Source organism: Triturus cristatus, chromosome 12 (genome assembly GCF_964204655.1).
Source record: "Triturus cristatus chromosome 12, aTriCri1.1, whole genome shotgun sequence".
Classification (NCBI taxonomy): domain Eukaryota; kingdom Metazoa; phylum Chordata; class Amphibia; order Caudata; family Salamandridae; genus Triturus; species Triturus cristatus.
Genome location: NC_140595.1, coordinates 641,470,280 through 641,484,251, shown reverse-complemented (window position 1 = coordinate 641,484,251; position 13,972 = coordinate 641,470,280). Strand labels below are relative to the sequence as shown.

General features: G+C 45.7%; 1 protein-coding gene across 2 annotated transcripts in view; it reads right to left on the bottom strand.

The window, feature by feature from the left end:
* WFDC1 (WAP four-disulfide core domain 1) overlaps positions 1 to 13,972 on the bottom strand; it is a 470,630-nt gene that overhangs the window by 178,906 nt on the left and 277,752 nt on the right. For both annotated transcript variants that reach the window (XM_085637491.1, XM_085637490.1), the window contains one exon: positions 5,364 to 5,559. In XM_085637491.1, the coding sequence (XP_085493617.1) occupies positions 5,364 to 5,559 (196 nt within the window). The remainder of the gene's footprint in view (positions 1 to 5,363; positions 5,560 to 13,972) is intronic.

Genomic DNA, 13,972 nt, shown 5'->3' with positions numbered 1-13,972 from the left:
ACTCTCGGCGGAGGGCAGTATCGATGGGACCCCCTACCGTCTCTCCACACCTGGGTGTGATCACCCCACAGCCCTCTGGGGCCTGGCGCCTCTCCTGCTGGGCGTCTGGCCGCCCCCTACCCGGCCTCTCCGCCCCCTCCGGGCGCACGGGTCCGGACATCAAAGGGCTCTCGCCCTATATCTGGGGCGACCCGACAACAGGGCAGTAGTTGTATCCTGGAGTCAAGAGCCCTGCTGATCGGATCGCGGCTGACCCTACGGAAGAAGACTCTCCCTGAACCACCCCTTGAGCCCTGCTGACAACGTCGCGGCTCCCCCGTGCTTAAAGACCTTCACGAACCTTTGGGGCCCTGCTGACGCTGTCGCGGCCCGACCTTGTCGAACCTTACCACCAGAGCCCAGCTGACCTCGTCGCGGCTCGACCTAAGCGGAACTACCATCCGAGCCCTGCAGACGATGTCGCGGCTCTCCACGTCCGAGCCGCTCTGAGACCAGCATCCAAGGTCTGGCGCAGAGCCCTCCCGTGCCTGGCTGGCACCAAGACTGTCCCGCTACCCTATCCTCTTGAACGAACTCTGAGACTCTGACAGGATCCCTCGATCCCTCTGTAAATATTGCACGTATTACGGCCGATAAAGAATCTAATCTCGCAACTGCTATTGAGTACTGTGTGGTGGTGTTACTGGGCCTAGTACGATCATAGGAGAAAGACCTCCCCGAGGAGGCTTCTCAGCGGCGCTCGGCTATAACTTTGCGGTAGGAAGGTGCCGGAATAGTCTCCCCGACTACCCGGTGGGCCTCCCTCCAACATCCACCAACTGATTAACGTTGGCAGAATCCTGGCACGCATCGTTCAGGGCCCGACTGTGGAACTACAATCAAATAAACACATGAGCTGCAGAACTCGCTCTCGCGCTACCAGCACGAGAGCGTATAACAATATGCAGCATACTACACACAACTACAAATCTAAAATGGATGAAGGTAAAAGTATCACCGTTCATGTCTTAAGCCACAGTTGTGTTTACTTTGAATGTGTAACTACCAAGAAAGCGCTTGATCTTTTACAGTGAAAGCATTCAAGGACTACAGCTGGAAAGAAGACAGCATTCCTGGCTTCCTGTAACATTGGTTTTCATGTGCTATCTTTCTTTTTGCGGGGTAAATAGCACAAACATGATGAGGAATCTTCGCAATGGGTGTGTAATTAAAGTCAGAAATTAGAAACCATGCAAGTGGACAAAATGGCCGACCCATTGTATTTGTAAATGTATGCAAATGTCAGGAACTTGGCTTAGTGGCTTTGCAGTTGCGTCACTGGTACAGAACGGTGTAGAGCATTCATTGAGACATTGTACTTTTGTGTTTATATGATGTCGGCTGTGATTAAATATCTTAGATTAGATGAAAGTGCTGCTAGTTACAAATTTCTGAAACAGCTTCTTTGTTATTCTTATATGTCTTTAGGTCCTATGGTCACAGCGCGCACCTTAAGATAACTATTTTGAACATTAGTTCAGGTTCAGGTGTTTAAAATGGTGTTATAATGGAAGCCATGCTGTGCATCTAGTTTTGCAGTGTTACATTATGTTCTCATTCACATCTAAGATAGTGCTTTCTGCAGGTTTGACATTTAACTTTATTGTGGGGTAGGTACTGTGCACATAATTTTGTTTGCTTCTGTGAGTTAAGGGAATTTTGTGCTGCTCTATTAATTCGTTTTTGCAAAGTTGATGTTGGAGATATGTGGCTCAGGGTCATAAGAGCATACCAATTATGCATCGTTACAACCATCTGCTAGTGTCTCTACATGCTTAAATTCAGTTCTGGTTTCTATTAGGCCTGGGTGAAATTTTAATCACACAAGAGTAATTTCAGTAATCATGCATTACTCCTGTGATGCGAAATTAACAAAATTATGTGATTATGCCACCTTAAGTAACAAAGTAATTTGGGGCAAAAATCCTACTGCTAGAGCACAGCAACAATGATCTAAGAGAAAGCAAAGAGCTGCTGTTTACGTCCTGTAGCATTTAGGGCTATTTTCTGAGCGTAAGTTGCATCCTCAGGCCCACTTTGGACTCAAAGGTGCATGTTTTACTAAGAACATAGCGCTAAAAGCTGGATTATGCTTCTCATGTAATTACACAAAATTAATAATTACTAGTAATTCTGATAGAAAGAATTACGCCAGGTACGCCCACCCTTTCTTTGTTTCTATGCACTGTGTACGTGTGGCCAATGTCTGCCGGTTAGGCCCATAAAACTGCTTTTTCTTATTCAATATTGGTGATATAAGACAACAGCTCTGAGAGATAGCAAGATAATATTTTTGTATAGGACTACCAGCTGGCAGTGCTTCCCCCTAGGGAATTCTTCAATAATGTGCTGGGTTTAATAAAAAAAAAATTGCTTACTGATCTCCTTCAATTCGTAGGTAGTGTTTGCCATGGATTTGTACAACAGGAAGGAGATGTTGTGTAGTGACCAGAGCTGCCCACTTTGGAACTGGGTAACCAGGTTAAAATCCCAGCTTTTGCTGCACATCCTGTGATTCTTGTCAAATCGCTTAAGCTCCTTGGGCCTAAAATTGTGTATCATTTGGGTTTCATGTAAAGCGCTCTAATGTCCTCAGTCCACGTTTGGACTAATTGTTGTGTTTATCATATACTGCATAGGCCAATGAACCATGCAAAAAAAATTGTTTTTGTTTTTACGCGGTTCATTGGCCTATGCAGCATTTCAGGCTAATAGCATATTAATCACTTCTTTAAACACACAGAGTGTTTGGTGGGCATACTTTATTGAATCACAATTTTTTTAAATTAAAATGCTTTTAGGCTGCACCATGCTTTTGTGGCTATTGATTGCCATACAGGTCTATAAAAGTGATTTTTCTCTGTGTTATTTTCAATTGATGGTGGTATGATGTAGCCACACAGGCTTATGTTAGTTCATTGATTATTCGTGATGTAAACCAGTCAGTTTTTCTTTAAACATATTTCAAAATGTGTTGCTTATTGCCTATATTTAAAAAAAAAAAACAATATAACTAAATTGCACGCTTGTCCTGGTTAAGATTTATTGATTTTACCAATGCCTGTTATACATAAAATTTAGTTAAAATGCCATGCTGATTGAATGGTTTAGATAAGGGATATTGCTGATTAAATAAATAACCAATTGGTTACATTTTTCCCCATCTGTGCTGTTTTGATAATGCATTTCAACAAACTGTTCCTCTAGAGGGTAGAAAGGAATTAAATGGATATTAATACACGTCAGCACTCGCCAAACATAGAGAAACTGGAACACCTCAGGGTTGTTTGTCTACAAATTCATATATCTATCTATACCACCTACTTCACTCAAATCAGAGAAGCATCTAAAACGCGTCTTACTTAAACATTTGACATCTATATCTAACCTGGATGGCACACCTCACTCCTTGTGACCAGTAACCTTGACATACACATTTCAAGACGCAGAATCAACCAATGCAAACTCAGGCAATGTACCCACAAACAGAAACAGTGAAACATTCTTACTCAAACACATGAGAGTTTAATAAGCATATTATTGAGGGAGAAATACAATTAGTGAAAAAGTGCTTGTCCCCTATTTATTTGTACATTTTATATAGCGCTAGCTGGACCCAAAGGTGTCAGAGTGCTTTACATGGTCGTTTACGAATCCTGTGAATCAGGAACACCATAAACATATGAGGCGAGACTCAATAGATAATAGTACATAACAACAGCACAGTACCAGAAACCATGATAACGGATACAAGAGGATCGGTAGACAACATAAGCAAACAAACAAATAGCCAACTATGACATAGGGTTCAGTCCTGATCACGAGGATAGTAAACCCGGATCAGAGGCCTAAGAATTAAAGTATTTGTTGAGGAAGAGTTTCAGGTCTCTTTTGAAGCCAGGGAAGGAGGGGTTGCATTGCAGGTCTCTAGGTAGAGAGTTCCATATGCTCGGAGCATTTCCAGAAAAGGAGCGAGACTTAGTAGATGATTTTAGATTGGGAAGTAGGAGCAAGAATGTGTTGGAGTTTCTCAACGAACTAGAAATCTCTGCTTTCTTAAGCTTGTTTTCTAAGTAGTTTGGCGAATGAGAGTGAAGGGCATTGTGGATGATACAGGCAGTCTTGTAAGTACACCTTCCTTCGATAGGAAGCAAGTTGAGGCTCTTGAGAGCAGGAGTGATGTGTTCAAACCGTTTGGCATCAGTAATGAGCGCGGCTGCCAGGTTTAGATCTGATCTAAGGGGGGTGAGGTGAGATTTTGGCTTATGTGCCACAGGTAGGAGAAACAGCACAACTGAATAGCCTTTCATCACGTATGTAGTCTATGAAGTAGTCAATGTTTTATAACCAAGGAAAAAAGACTGTGTGTTTCGCCCTTCTTATATACTTCTGGACTTCATCAGAAAAGTTGCGTTAATTCACATTTTGTACATATTTGCACCTCAAACATTAAGTGATGGAACTCTTCTTAATTATAACCCATCACTTGAGGTTCCATGTATCTTAGCAGTCCCCAACCATATCTAATGGGACTTTAAGTAACACAGACATTGGAGGCCCAGCAGTCACTCGACCCCTAACATCTTACATCTATCTAGTCCAATCTCAAAACTCGGTGATAAGCTGGCTTTACCGCAAGTACATTTAAGACTTGGTACCTGGTACATAACTGTCCAGCTGGACCAGTTCCTTTGCACTAAGGTGTTGCAAGAAAACCTAGCAGGCCTGCCCAGTTTTCAGATTAGCTATCTATGCTTAAGTAGTGTTCACTTGTAAATGCTTCCACGCAGTGGGGTTATTAATCCTCTACTTTCCTTAAGTAACATCACACATCATATGTCTTTTCTTGACACAAGGTTTAGTCAATTGATCGAGTTCCTAGACCTAATTTAAATTTCACTGCAAGTCTGTGTTGTATACTGCACCCTGAACTTTACCTTCAACAAATGCAGGTTTCTCAAAAAAATCTGTTTTTCATGTGACTCACCTGGGTGGGAGCTTTACTGACTCACCTGGTGGTGGCTGTACTGACTCACCTGGTGGTGGCCTTACTGACTCACCTGGTGGGAGCTTTACTGACTCACCTGGTGGTGGCCGTACTGACTCACCTGGTGGTGGCTGTACTGACTCACCTGGTGGGGGCTGTACTGACTCACCTGGTGGGGGCTGTACTGACTCACCTGGTGGTGGCTGTACTGACTCACCTGGTGGTGGCCGTACTGACTCACCTGGTGGGGGCTGTACTGACTCACCTGGTGGGAGCTTTACTGACTCACCTGGTGGTGGCCGTACTGACTCACCTGGTGCGGGCTGTACTGACTCACCTGGTGGGGGCTGTACTGATTCCAGACATGCGTAGATGCACCCGTTGAAGCAACAACGCTTGTGTCTTTCGCACTCGGAGTCCGACCTACAACTGGGCACTTCGCACGCCCGCTCCGGTAGGGTTTGCGGAGGAGGGGGGCATCGGTCATTCTTTTGGTAATGCGAGTTGTGTGCGTGAAGCGGGTATTCATAATCCTATCAAAAGATGAAATAAAGAGATACATAAAAATAAATAAAAAAACAGGATGCCAATTATACTCATAAGCACACACACACCTGCCTTCTAATGATAGATTTGTGTAGTTTCCCCATCTCTTCATTTCTCCTACAAATATATCTTGCAGAATACTGGGGATTAAGTTGCCTGTCTGTGCTCTAAGGCGGCACTGGCATAGACAAACACTGCATTTAACATAAACGGGAAAGCAGTTAACAGTATTTTGAAATATAATTGGCTCCTACGTAATATAATGAGTTGCAGGTGTTCTTCTCATAACATAGGCCTTCTCGAACAAAGCTCAAAAATCCTGAAAGCATTTTTTCAAAATAGGAAGTCTATTTTCGTGTAATCAAAGCCTCACTTCACAGCCAACTCATTTCTTAAATTACTGCACATTGAAAAACAAGGCTCATAAACACATCCCATGTTTGATTGTGAACTGAATACAGATGTTTTTCGTGAAATGAATGCAGTTGTCAAAGGTATCGGGCTGCAACTTGCCATTCTTCAGAAAGTTCTCCCACTACTGCAAACCGGCCAAAGCATGAAACTGATAAGAGCCTTGGCTAATGCAACATCATGCACAGGGGCGTAGCTTGGTCAGTAAGACTGGGAGCTTCAGATTTTCTTACAATCAGGCTGGGATATAATGTTTAAATACAATATAGGACAAGCAGGTCGCATGAGTGAGGCTTAAAGGGCAGTGGAAAGGAAGAGGGGCACGGATAGGTAGAAGTATTAAGAGAGTAAACACAATATTTGGTCAATGAACCGATATTCTGAGGTCTTTCAAAACAGAGAGGGAGTGTGTGTGTGCGTTTTTGTCAGTGTGTATGTAAACATCCTTGGTGAAATCAGACTGACGTCTCTGAATATCCGACTAACAGCACCTATACCAAACTATTTATCAAAAAAGACATTTATTAGGCGGGATTTAACACCCCAAACTGCCCCTGATCATGCACAGGCAGGAATCTGACATATCAAGGCATTTACCCTTTCTCTACGTGAGTGAGATGGGTTCCTGCATAATGACAAAAGTTGCTTGAGTGTAGTTCAGACTTTGACAACACAACTACATGAACAAACATCCCAAACAGCCCTTTACAGGTTCCTGGTGTACATAATTAAAGGACCTTTACACCAACCATTGTACAGGCCCTTTTGGGGCTAGGGTGACCGCCTCCCCTCCAGGTCATTTCGGACGCTGTTTCTAGTCCTGGACTTCTGTGATCACCTAGGGCATGCTGGGTGTTGCAGTCTTGTTTTGTTTGCATTGAATTATTTAGAGAAACACACCTGAAAATATGAATGTGTAGGTGAAACGTTCATGATAGGATACGGTTTCTGGAATGACCTGGAGTGAGGTGGCCACCCTCATCACTAGAAATACACATTACACCATCAGAAACCTTTGGCCAGCAACAGCATATCTGATCCCCAAACATGCTTTCAAGTGGTTGACATTTGGAGAGAGCTCTGGGTCAGTCTAGAGTCCGAAACTGGGGAATTTCTCGAACCCTTGCCTGACAATGTATCCAAGCCACGTCCACTTCATGAGAAGGTAACATAATCAAGTTACACTTATTTTTTTTTAACTAAACTAGTCGCAGATTAGGGGGTCACCGTTGTCAACTGTCCGCTGGATCCTCACTTATTTCAAACTAGTCTCACACGTCCCGAATCCCTCCACTAGCACACAACCCCTGCAGCATGCCAGTCATAGCGCCCTGAAGTGATTGGAAGGAGACTTGCAGTGCATTATATAATGTCTAAATAAACAACTTTCGTCTCAATAACAAATGATCAAAATCTACGTTTTCTGTCAGCTTGGTGTATCAGGTTCCCAAAAGATACCAACCTGACCTACTGAATGATTCCTCGGTTGACTGATCATTGCCTGACTGAGTGACTAGCTGACTCATTAAATAGCAGGGAAGCCCTGGCTATTCGGTCACTCTGGCATTTCCCCAATAGACTGCAGGCTAGGGGTCTTTTCAGGTCTGGTCGGGCTGCCATGGCTCCACCATGCCCCCATAGCGCCATTCTACACTCAGCCTCCTGGAGTGACGGGCTGGTTGGAGATCTTTTGACATGGCTCATGGCTGATTTTGGTTTCAAGCCTGTCTGTTAAATAGATCAAAGAAATGTCTTGGCCTCGGGCAGCAGAGGGCACCAGATTAACCCTAAAAAATGGAAAAGCAGCAAATGTTGCTTTCGATGGGACGGGTTGACCATGACATGCTGATCTCAAGTTTTGCATCATTTGCTGAAATCTAAGCCCCCTCCCTTGCAAGGTTCTGATGCTTCCCCAACTACTTCACTCAACTCCAGATGAAATGTTTGCTAGGGGTGCTGGGACCATTCTTTGAATCAGGGTGATTGGCAGGGGTTCTGAAAGAATCCTGGTATTGCTGAAGTAACAAGTGCAGCAAATGAAGAAAAAACTAAGTGGGGAACGTGTATTTGTGGAGATTATGTCTGAGACTGATTATATGAGACTTTTTGTGCGCAAATGTGGCTAAATGGTGCATCAGAATGCAGTATTCTAAATATCTGGATAAATTTGTATTCAAAGAGAACTTAGAGTGGCTGTAGCCTCTTATGCCCACCTGCATTAAATACATGTATATTGGTTTGTTTTGCTCACTCTACTTTGAAACTTGCCGTCCACCAACTTCCACAATCAAATCACCCAAATGAGCCTCCTTTTAAATAGTTGTTAGGTTTATAAAGGATCTACATATTACATTGATGTCTTCCATGTGGCTCATTCTTTCCCCCTCTACAGGACCTGAGCCCAAGAGTGACACACGTGTGTTAGCAAAGCCATCTCTTTGAAGCCAGACCTCGATGTAAATGACACGCAGACATGCAGTACACGCAGCGACTTGTTAAAAGCTGTTCTCTGGGCTTGCCTCATTTATCACTGACCTTTGACTTCTTTTAAACAAACAGCTAATATTGCTGGCAAAAGAGAAGTGACCGAATGTCCTCATCGGTTTCCATGAGCTGTGTGAACTGCCTCCAGGTCTGGGGGTGCAGCAGCGCCCCTAGTTCCATCACCCAGGATTGTTACACACATCAACCACACAGTTCCAAGGATCATCCTGACCCTGCTTCTCGTTCACTCATACATGGCCATCCAGACCAGCCTGCTGGATCCCCACATCAATCATTGCCTGTATGTGAGTGACACCCAGATCTACTGGAAGCGGGAAGAGGCGTGTGGGGCATAACATCAAGTCAGGGGCGTAGCTAGACCTACTGGCACCCGGGGCAGCCCCTACGTTTGCCGTCATGTGCAGGTAAGAGAGGGAAGGGTTGGTGGCGGCTGTCGGGAGGGGGTGGGGAATTGGGGGAATGGCGGCTGATGGCTGACTTGTTCTCAGGGGCGGGCAGATTTTGGTAGTCGACAGACAGGACTTGCTCACCTCCATCCCCACCCCGTGCCCCCCCTTAGTTATGCCACTGCAGGAAGTTGCAAACTGTATGAAGGAAGTATGGGAATGAAGGCAGCTGACAGACCCTGTACTGGTCATCAGAATGATGACATCTTGTACATGTGGCCATTTGATGTCCCGCCACTCAGTGCTTAATTTGCGTCGGTGGTTTCCAGTGCTCAGCATCAGCACTTAATCATCAACACCAGTGCTTTTCATGAGCACCAGTTTAGGACAAATTCATTTACGTGGGGATTAAGTTGCTTGCCCAGAATCACAGAATGTTGGGCTGATGCCGAGAATCCAACCTGGTTTCCCTGGTGTGAAGTCGACAGCTCTGGCCATTACGCCACATCCTCTCCCCACTTTCATGGTTAGTAGTTGGTTCTGTTTTAAGCTGCGCTAACTGGAGAAATGGACTGGTGCAAGCTGCCTCCTCAAGAGAGCCCGGCACTCATTTTTCTTTTATATAAATTAGCCACTGCTGCCACTTTTGTATAACTATAACTGACCTGGCTGCTTAGGACACACTTGGGAATCAGTCAGTAGGGTGCACAACTTTAAAGTAATATATGACAGTTACCTCTTTGTGGCGTTTGCAGGGAAATGCAAGCTGGGAAGAGAAGGATAGTACTGACTTTCAGATCAAGAATGGTAACTGGTCCTTACCGATGTGCACTATTTGCGCCTCCAGACTGCCTGGTCATTTTGGCTGGCAGCGCATGAACGATAAAGGTTTGGTGTTGGTTTGGCAGTGGCACATAAATCTTCTTTTTCTAGTTAACCCAGTTTGTAGTGCTTTGTGCACCAAATATGTGTATTATTTAGATTTTCATGTTTTTCCTGCTAGTATAAGGTGCCTCCTATCAGTGGCCTGTTAACCACCCACCCCAACCCGACAGACCCTCTGAATTTAATGGGGGGGGAACTGAATTATTTCCCTTTGCTTGTTTTTGAGGCATAGCATGTAGGAATCAGTTTCCTCACCAATTCGCCTAAAGTGTATCCACGGTATTTCATAAAGACAATTAGCCTGCTTTAGAAGGTGGAGTTTACAGGTGAAAAACACCAGACCTGCCAGTTTCCCTTATGATTTGCAATCATGATATACCAAGTTGCTATTTTTATTGCCGCTTTGTGAAAACTGGCCTACATAGAATGAAGTCCTAGGTGTTTTAAACAGTGCTTTATTTGTAAAAAAAAAGAAGAAAAAAAAGTGCCATGGCCCTCGTCAGGTGGCCACTGCAGCTTGCACCGCCCATTGGCCCGGTCAGCGCTGCCATCACAGTACCTACACAACTACTAATCCTCACAATGTTACAAGTGTGACAATTGAGACTGTTCAGGAGGTATTAGTTGTTTTTAATGTTATTTGAATTAATAAAGAAGCTGTTCTGCTTATCGCTAAAGGCCGCAAACAGCGCCACAATGTGGCATCTGTCAGAAGTGCTGGTGTTGACAATTAAGTTTCGTGCCAAGAACCAGAAACCACTGGCTCAAATCAAGCATTGGTTTTGAAGATCCCATTACATTTTTTAGACTTATGTCCATTATGTTATGTTCTGGCCCAGAAGTATGTTCACTAAATGTGTGACTTTGGTCTTAGGACCAGCCCTGTAGCAGTTCATAGTTGAAAACCTGCTTTTTTTTAAGCAGATAAAGAAAACTCTGGTCAGACACTTTGTGCCCATAACCAGTTACACCAGATATTTAAGCATTTATTTATTTCTGAAACTTGTTGTTTAGTGTGATTTGTGCATGAGTTTTGCACCATTTGTCATGACAGGATAAAGTCTAGACCCGGGTGAAATTTTAATTACACCTGCACAATTTGAATTAGTTGAAGAATTTCTCATTATACATGTCACCTGAAATTCTGCAACTATGCCACATTGTGTAATTACGTGTAAGGGTGGGCGTAGTTCGCGAAGTAGCACTTCGCGAAGCTACGCAAAGTGAAGTTCGCACTACGCGAGCTACGCGTAGCACTTCGCGAACTGCGAAGTAACATGTTCGCACTGTGCAAGATGTTGTTTTCAATGATTGCACAGTGCGGACAAGCAACCGGCACTGTGCAATCATTGAAAATGGCATCTTGCACAGTGCGAGCTGTAGTTTTCTGCTGCTCGAGTAGATTTTTCCTCGAGCTGCAGCTTTCTCAACGCGAACTGGTAGTTTCTCATCGCGAGCGGTCGCGAGCATACGCGACCCCTCGCAATGAGAAACCTGACCTTCTCGCGTTGGGAATCTCGCCGGGAGGTTTATTTTCCATGATCGCGATCGCGAACAAGGAAAAAGTCTCGCCAGGATGTCATTTTGCTTGCTCGCGGTCGCCAACTTGACGTTGAGGACCGCGAGCAAGCAAAAAATGACCGCAGCACTACGCAACACTACGCTACGCGTGTTCGCACTGTGCTACGTGCAATTCGCGTAGCGCGAAGTAGCGCGAACTTCGCAAACTACGCGAGCGTAGCGTAGTGCTTCGCCCAGGCCTAATTACGTGCCATTCGTGGTAAAAATGTACTGCAAATGTACCAGTCACATTAAAAAATTACTTTAAATGCACATGAACAACAGAACACGAATGGCTGTTTATCATGGTACCTTGGTTTTTTGAACTGTCACTGCAGGGCGCATCCTCGTTTCAAAAACTGCCACAAGGACACATTTATCACTAAAATATAGCACTAAATGATGGATTCACATTTTACGTAATTGCAATGAAGTTTTGTGTGATCACATTAAAGCAAATTACACACACACCTTCATGTTTCATATTCTGTTGCTTTGTTTTTGTGCATTGGAGGAAATTGTATTATTAGTTGGGTGGCCATCACAAGTAATTGGTCCAAAATGTCCTTTTACTGGAAACCAAGCACTCTATTGCTGTACTTAAATCTCTCAGGGTAGCGAAGCAGAGCAGTCCAAGGCCAACATAGTGGAGGTGATGTGGGCAAGTAAGTACCATTCACTGGCACGCAATAACACTCAATAAATGATTGGCCAGGCAGTGCTTTTTCATCGGAAAAATTAAATGTACTTTTTTTTTTTTTTTTTTTTTACACACACTGATAAATACTATGCAGTAATTTGAAAGTATGTACATTGGTACATGGAAAATACCATAGATTACATTACATAATCACTTTTGACCCCTAAAGGGGTAATACAAACATATAAGGTAAGTCTACAAGCATGGTAAAACGCTCAAAATCAACAAACCACATTCTAAACACATATTTTTGCGCAAAATGCAATCAACCACAAGAACAGTGTGTGGGGGGAGGAGCCTAGCGCGCATCCAAGATGGTCGCGTGAGCACAGGGCTCCCCGGACCCTCGCCGCTCCTCGGAATTTATCCTGAATCTATCCTGACTCGGTTGATGGAATCTGGGAGACGAATGCTGGCTGAACACTAAACTCCTTTCGGAAATCAAATCGGACCTGGCAATCCGGAGCTATGGTGGTTTGAACTTTTGAGGCCCACCCTACGGCTGTGCCCGATGCGAGGGTGATCTGTGGAGCCGGGGCGTAGTTGAACAACAACGGCAGCGGAGCGGTGCCAGTGGCCGTCACATCACTTTCGGTTTCACTTTTGGTCTTTGAGGGGCTGGACTGTGGACTTGCTTGGTGCGACTGGGCTTCCATTTTGCCTTCGCTTGATGCTGGTGGCTTCGTCTGCTGCCAGTGTGCTCATCGACGGTGGTCCCTTCGCTCCGCCATATTGCGGCCTGTGGTGCGACACGCGTCTGCCTGGCCTGTGCCACCTCGACGCTTCCTCGGTGGTCCCCTTCGGCGATCGAGGTTCTCATGGGAGGCAAGGGAGACCCCGAGAGGCCTAAGACCAAGACATCCCTACGTGGGGGACCGGTCCAGACGAACAACATGGACCGCTACACTCAGGGTAAAGGACCCCCCGGGACAGCCATTGTCCCCCCGGAGGACACCAGTGGTGGCCCGTCCGTTTCTCCGGATCTGTCCCTGCAGGACATCATGGGCGCCATTAAGGGTATCAGAGAGACCATCGCTACACAGTACGAGGCCTTGGCCCGTAAAATCGACACGGTGGCCATTGACATTACCCTAATCCGGGCGGATCTCTCTAAGACCAACGAGAGGGTTCAATCGCTGGATGTGCGGACGTCCTCCCTTGGTACGGACGTGTCGGACCTGCAGGCCTCTCTCGGCGATCTCAAGTCGGCCAATGATCTGATGGCCCGGCGGCTGGAAGACTTCGAGGGACGGGCCCGCCGCAATAACATCCGCGTCATAGGCGTTCCGGAGACCTCCGATAACCGCCCGGTTGATCTCCTGGTCGAGGAGCTCATCCTCGAACATCTTGCTCCCGCTGGCCTGAGTAAGTTTTTCTCTGTGGAGCGGGCCCATCGAGTCCCAGGTGGCCGGCCGCGACCGGGTGCCCCCCCGAGGCCTATCGTTGCGAGACTTTTCCATTACAGAGACCGAGACGCGATTCTGCAGGCCTCACGGGTTCATGGCCCGGTCCGACATGAGAACTCGTCCATTAACTTTTTCCCGGACTTCACCCAACTTGTCCAGAAACAGCGGATGGGCTTCCAGGGGGTGAAGCGGCGGCTCCGGGACCTCGGTCTCAAGTACTCTATGCTTTATCCTGCAAGGCTCCGAGTGGAACATGAAGATCGGACTACCTTTTTTGACTCTCCTGTGACTGTGAGTGACTGGCTGGATTCGCTGCCAGACCGGGGTGACCGGACTGGGCTCTCTGCCGGTACCGAGGGTGGTGGGTCTCCTTTGGAGTGACTTATGGTCCCGGACTCTGCCAGGTTGTACTGTTCGGCTGGGTTCTACTTCTTTTGTGCATTTTGTTTCACTATGTTGTGTGTGGGGAGCGGGCGGGGACGGGTCCCTTCCCTCCTCCGGGGTCTTTTCGTAGAATGGGGTTTGTAGGGCGACAGGCACACTGCAA